The following is a 5,794-nucleotide window of genomic DNA, read 5'->3' on the forward strand; positions in this document are numbered from 1 at the left end:
CCCCCTGCCCCGAGTGTGAATGATTTTTTTCTTAAACTGACAGTTATGCACGTAAAGAAAAACCTCCATGGAAAAGTGAGTCTATTAATAAATGTATAACATTATGGAAGCTTTTTAACAAAAATTCTTACAGGTGCCATAATAGCCCATTGTTTGCTTATTTTACCATTAAAAAGGATACAGTAGAGTTAAAGTGGTAAAGTTTTCTAGCCCAGACAAGGCCAAAACCAGTAAAGACTCCCATCCTACAGATAGCACATCCTGCCTAAAGGAAATGTAATCCTTACATGACTCCTTAGAGTTTCTTCGTACCCTAAAGAAACTCTAAGATAACTCTTATTTTCTGTACTTTCTGGAATTGCCTACCACCATAGACCTGAAAGTCTGACGCATCACAGCAAGGCTGTCATCAGCTTTTCTGTTTAGAAAAGTACCTAAGGGGCAAAGCACAGCCACCAGCACAGAAACTGATTTCCAGTATCAGAACCATTAAACTTCCCATTAAAGCCTCCCTGGGCTGCTTAATGGTCCTGAGCACTTAACATGGCACAGTTCTACTGGTATCACATAAGGCAGATCTATATCGACCGCTATGGCTAATGTTGCAAATCTAACAGAGTATTTCCTGTCACTTTTTTTTTTAGCTTTACTTATTACAGTGCTGTTATTCTCAGGCTGAATCAGAACATGATTTTCACACTAGACGAAACTGCATCTGCAAAAAAAAATTGTTATCAGTTGCAGAAGGTGTCTACAACAGCAAGTACCTGTTAAACTCATGTTATTATTGCATTAGAAGGATGTATAGCCTCAAGCTGCAGATAGAATGACAGTTCAGCATCATTTGACTACTGCTGAAGTGCAGAAAGAATACCATCCAGCAACTGGAGAGGACAAAACATTGTCAAACAAGCACACAAAAGTATAAGCCAGCTTTGGGGTAGCAAAGCCTGGCTCCACACCAATATGTATTGATGGTTGTAGACTGAGAAAGAGTACAGCTCCCCATGCCCACTCCAACATTTTGCACCCTCAGAAATATTCCCAGCTAACTCACCTCTGAGGCTTTGCAAGGCACATATACGCATAGCGTGCAAACCCAAAAAGGAAGGGCTGCTTTCCAGTTACAGGTAGGTATGGGACTCCAGATGTTTTCATTCTACTTCCACTGCTGTGATACAGCACTGCTGCTGCTTTGACTGCCAAGTAGTGTACACAAAGCTGAGGGCTACCCTTAAACCAGTCAGCTTGGATCCCTGTAGCCATGATCAAGTGCTCCTGCTTCTTAGTCTCCAGTTTAGTGTGACTTGTGTTCTGGCTTAGTAGCCAAAAAGAGCCTTCCTTTTCAACCATGGCTGTTCAGCATAATAATCTCCTAAACCTATGCACAGTGTGACACAACATGGCTCTTGGCAGATCTGTAAATTGTACTTTAATGACAAACCTTGAAAGAACACAAAGGGTCTAGAACAAAGGTCTAAGCCAATCCTGGAACCCACCTGCCTGTGCAGAGCCTGGTGTGTTCATACCAGGGTGTGGTATGGTTAAAAGCAGGGGGATGATGCATTAGTTTTTAATTGAATGTTTAGGCATTTACTGTGGATACTCAATGGACAGCCTCAGTGACTGTCAAGTGAGGATATCAGGCCAGGCACTTGATATGGCAGAAAATTGATTCTGGGAGTCATTGTAATAGCTCTGCTTTATTACACTTGCTTCATAATCGGGGTCACTCAGCAGCAGGGAAACTGAGGCAGTTTACCCAGGAATTCTGTGTTGTGAAAGGCCATAAAGGTGCCCCTCAATACCTTAACCCATACGCTTTGCCAGAGACAGGGCAAGCACAGACACATCTGAAATTTAGCTTCTGTCACAGATGCTGTGAATCTTTTCCAACCCAATCTGTAGATGTTAGAGGTGGTATACAGTTGTCTTCTGACCCCAACCAGCATCTAAAAGCTATGCACTCTTTTAAAAAGAAGATAATTAGAAAATAATTTTCTCTGAACAAGTATTTTTGACAACAGGACTGAGGGGAAACATTACCTTGCAATCCTCTTCTGGTGTTACAGAGAGAGCAACCACTGACCATGAAGACAAAGGCAGCACTCACCTTTCTCTGACTTTCTGTCAGCTACAGAACTGCTGCACCCCATGATTCCAATGATGCATTCCAAAACTGCCCATCAGTTTTAATTGCTGCTGATACAAAGCATGTTTCTCTCAGTTGTTAGTCTACACACATTTCCTGTGGTTTTCCTTCAGTGATGAGGATTATACCTCTCTGGGGTCCTGGCTCCTCCTAGCACTCCTAACAGGGAGAGGATTGGGAGGGAGCGAGAAGAAAAAAAAGTGCTTGACAACACAGAATCTAACATATAGCTCATAACAAATTACTTTAAAGTATGTCCTACATAAACTGGACCTGATGAACCACACTACATTTCTTTTTCACATCTGATCACTATCAGCTTGCATTTGAGACAGATGAACTAGTTAATACAGTTTACTCTTTACACGTTAGCTGAAAATTAATGTGCGCCAGTGATTTCTTAATCTGATGCATAGCTATTTAAAGCCTTACTACTAGGGACAAAGGACTACAGAGGCATATTACTCTTCATTATTGTGATTTGAAAATCAGAACTGCAGAATTTTAAGGACTTTAAATTACATCTGATACTACTGCTAAAAAACCCCCAAACTTCAGCCCTCCTAACATTCTATTGATTTGAAAAGGTGCCCTACCACCCCATTTATCACTTCATCCCTCAGTGTTACCACCACCAAATTTACAAGGAGAGATAGTGCCATAGCAAATTGCTTCATTATCAGATTTCATTTAAATAAAACATCCAAATTTCTGTCGCATTTCTATTGAAACATTATAAATAAAAGATTTGGTTTCATTAAATAAATGAACAAAGTGCGGCTTCTGCATTTTTCTCCTGGCACTTGCTCAGCTCTTCACTAACTGGTATCGTTCACTCGCACAATACACTTCCTGATCAACAAGTTCAAATGAATACAATTCCCCTGAGATACAAAAATGGGTTAATTTCTAAGTAACAAGAAAGTCATTGATGCTCTTAGAGAGACTGAACTTTGTTTTAGCTAAAGATTTCTTATATGATCACACTGACCCGTCTCTCTCCCTGTCTTCAGGGATACATGTTTCTCTCTAGCATGTCTGACATGACTAAATTATTGCATTTGTTGTTTTGTTTCATTGATATTTTCTTTTAGCTCGAGTTTTAAAGCAAAAAAGAAATTCACCAGCATAAAATGAATGCTTAACTACTATTGTTTTTCTTTGGCCTTTACTAGCAGAAGTAAAACTAACAGGAGGATAGGAGAGAAAGGAAAACATAAATGCATAACTAGCCTATTTTCAATTTCAATAGTAAGAATACATTTATTGTTGTGTGACTGTTTACAGTGTTCATATATTTATGATATGATGATATGAATATCACACAACTATTTATAGTTGTGGGACTACTTTCAGGGTCCCACAACACAAGGGTATCCTACACTTGAGCTGGGTCTGCCACCTTCTAAGTCCATATTTGTTTCAGGAAAGAAGGATTTTAGGGTTTTTTCCCCCCAGTGGACTGCTTTTCTTCCCTCTGAAGAAGTTGTTATGAAATAAAAAAAAGTGCTGCTACATTAATATTGAGCCAATCAATGGCTTTGACAGCATCAAATACAGAACTGATATTGCTAATAGCTCAAATTTGTTTTCTCTCCAAACAATTGTAGTTTTCCTGAATACCGTCTCCTCACTTGCCCTCTTGGCAGTTCTCAAGTCTTCATTAGTCCATCTCAAACCAGCCAGCCATGACTTGAATTGTGATCAGAAGATCAGGATCAAGAGCAAAATAGAGCTTACAAGCTAAGTCCTATTGCAACGAGGGCAGGTCAGTGTGTGCCCAGCAACTGGGCAATGGGAGCCCCAAACAGAACCATCACACCTCTCAGGACTCCACCCATTGCAAACAATGGGCTGACCCAAGAAATGGGGATCTGAATCACTATTGCATCCTACCTTCAATGACTTAAGTCTTCTCTCAATCATCCCCACTCTTCCCTCCACCTGCCTTTAAATTCATGGACTTCTAGCACCTCTTTGGGCCAAGAAATAAAAAAGATAGAGACAGAGGGACAGAAGTTTTATGGTAATAGCAGTAAATGAAGCATGAAACATCCACTCAAAGCTTGGAGGAAAACTTGCACAAATATATCCTATCATTAAACCTCTTAAAAAGGCCAAATCTGGCCATCAAAGAGCTATTCCAGGGGAATAATCATCCCCTTCAGTCTAAAATGTCCGCATCCTAAAGTGGACATAGCGAACATTCAAACTACTACCCTATTTCCTGATGGCTTCTCAGTTGGCTACAGAACGATCCTGGCCAACCTGCATGTCCAGACTCCAGACCAGCCACACCTGCTGAAGAATCCAGCAAGCAGGGTCTCCACCCAGGCCCAGCAAATTCACTTTCTGCCCTTCTGGTCATAGTAAAGAATCATGAACAAGGGGAACAAGCCACTGTGGAAAGAGCCAGTGCCTCCCACAGGCAAAGGCTCTACATCGCTCCTAATTGACCTGCTCCAAAGGAAGAAATCCCTCCCTTCCCAACCCCCCAGGTATGTTGGTTCAAGCCAACTCCCGCTCCATGCCAAACTTTGCCTTCCTGAGCAAAGGTGTAGAAAAATACCAGGTGAAGGCCATGAAGGCCTTCCATGGCAAAGGTTGAAAACCAAGCATTTAAAACATTAATTTCTTCAAGCTATTTACTACGCAGTGTACTCCTCACCAGTGTAGTCTGGTGAGGACTTATCTGCCATTATAAAATTCCCTCAAATGTTGGCTGATGAAATGGAAAGCTGGGCTCGTACCAAGGTATTGAAAAACCTTCAGAGATACAAGGTAGCTGGATGAGAATTTGGGACATGATGCTGTGTTAGCATTCTGGATACTATACCACTGATTTACACTTAAGAGAGTATTTGTCATGTTCACTAAAACGCAGGCAGTAATTCAATTTCTACAAGCTGGTGATCTGTCCCACTTTTAGATATAACTCTAAGAAATTGCTACATTTCTCTCAGTTCAGCAAAAAGGCAATTTTGTGATGGACAAGCACTGAATACAAAGCCCATCCACTGAAGCAAAATAAAATGTCATTCCAACCATGCCAATAGACACGCACCAAGCTAAGCTGGAATGGCGCATGTTGCTCTTTTTCTGAATAGGAGTCACTGAAGGTTACACTGCAGCAAGTGCTCAGAAATTTGGGTTTCAGAACCTGAGCTGTCGAGAGGCTGATTTACAGAGATAATGAATCGGCACCATTTGATCTGGATGTAACAGGTGCTACCCAAAATCAGTCATGCCCTCAGTTTGTCAGTCAGGTAAAGACCAGGCTGCCTCAAGAATAATGGAAATCTTGTAAAGATTTATAGCTGACTTTTAATGAAATCAGGCTGCCGGTCCTCTGGGCAGAGAGCCATCCTTTCAAGCATACCTTATCTTTTAAAATTAGATAAGCTGTGCTACTGGCAGACAAGTGTAAGCTAGGTCAAGCTGGAGGATGTGGAAGCCATACAAACAAGAGCCACTAGGCTTTAACTTCCTATTCTTGCTTCATTCCATTTGTTTCTTACCTTTGATAAACAAAGAATGAAAGGGTCCTCCCTTTATTTCTGTTGGGATGGGACTTCCACAGTTATACTACTTCCCCCCCAAATTGTTTCAACAGTTATCTCCAGCAAGGTGCCTCCTTTCCCT

The 5,794-nt window shown here is 41.1% G+C and overlaps 1 protein-coding gene across 1 annotated transcript in view; it reads right to left on the bottom strand.

Moving 5' to 3' along the window:
* Nucleotides 1-2,156, bottom strand: part of PPEF1 (protein phosphatase, EF-hand calcium binding domain 1) — a 28,436-nt gene extending 26,280 nt beyond the window's left edge. The window contains exon 1 of the mRNA XM_010291934.1: nucleotides 2,114-2,156. Coding sequence (XP_010290236.1) covers nucleotides 2,114-2,156 — 43 coding nt within the window. The remainder of the gene's footprint in view (nucleotides 1-2,113) is intronic.
* Between the last annotated feature and the right edge of the window lie 3,638 nt (nucleotides 2,157-5,794).

The sequence above is a fragment of the Phaethon lepturus genome, unplaced genomic scaffold (genome assembly GCF_000687285.1).
Source record: "Phaethon lepturus isolate BGI_N335 unplaced genomic scaffold, ASM68728v1 scaffold10600, whole genome shotgun sequence".
NCBI lineage: Eukaryota > Metazoa > Chordata > Aves > Phaethontiformes > Phaethontidae > Phaethon > Phaethon lepturus.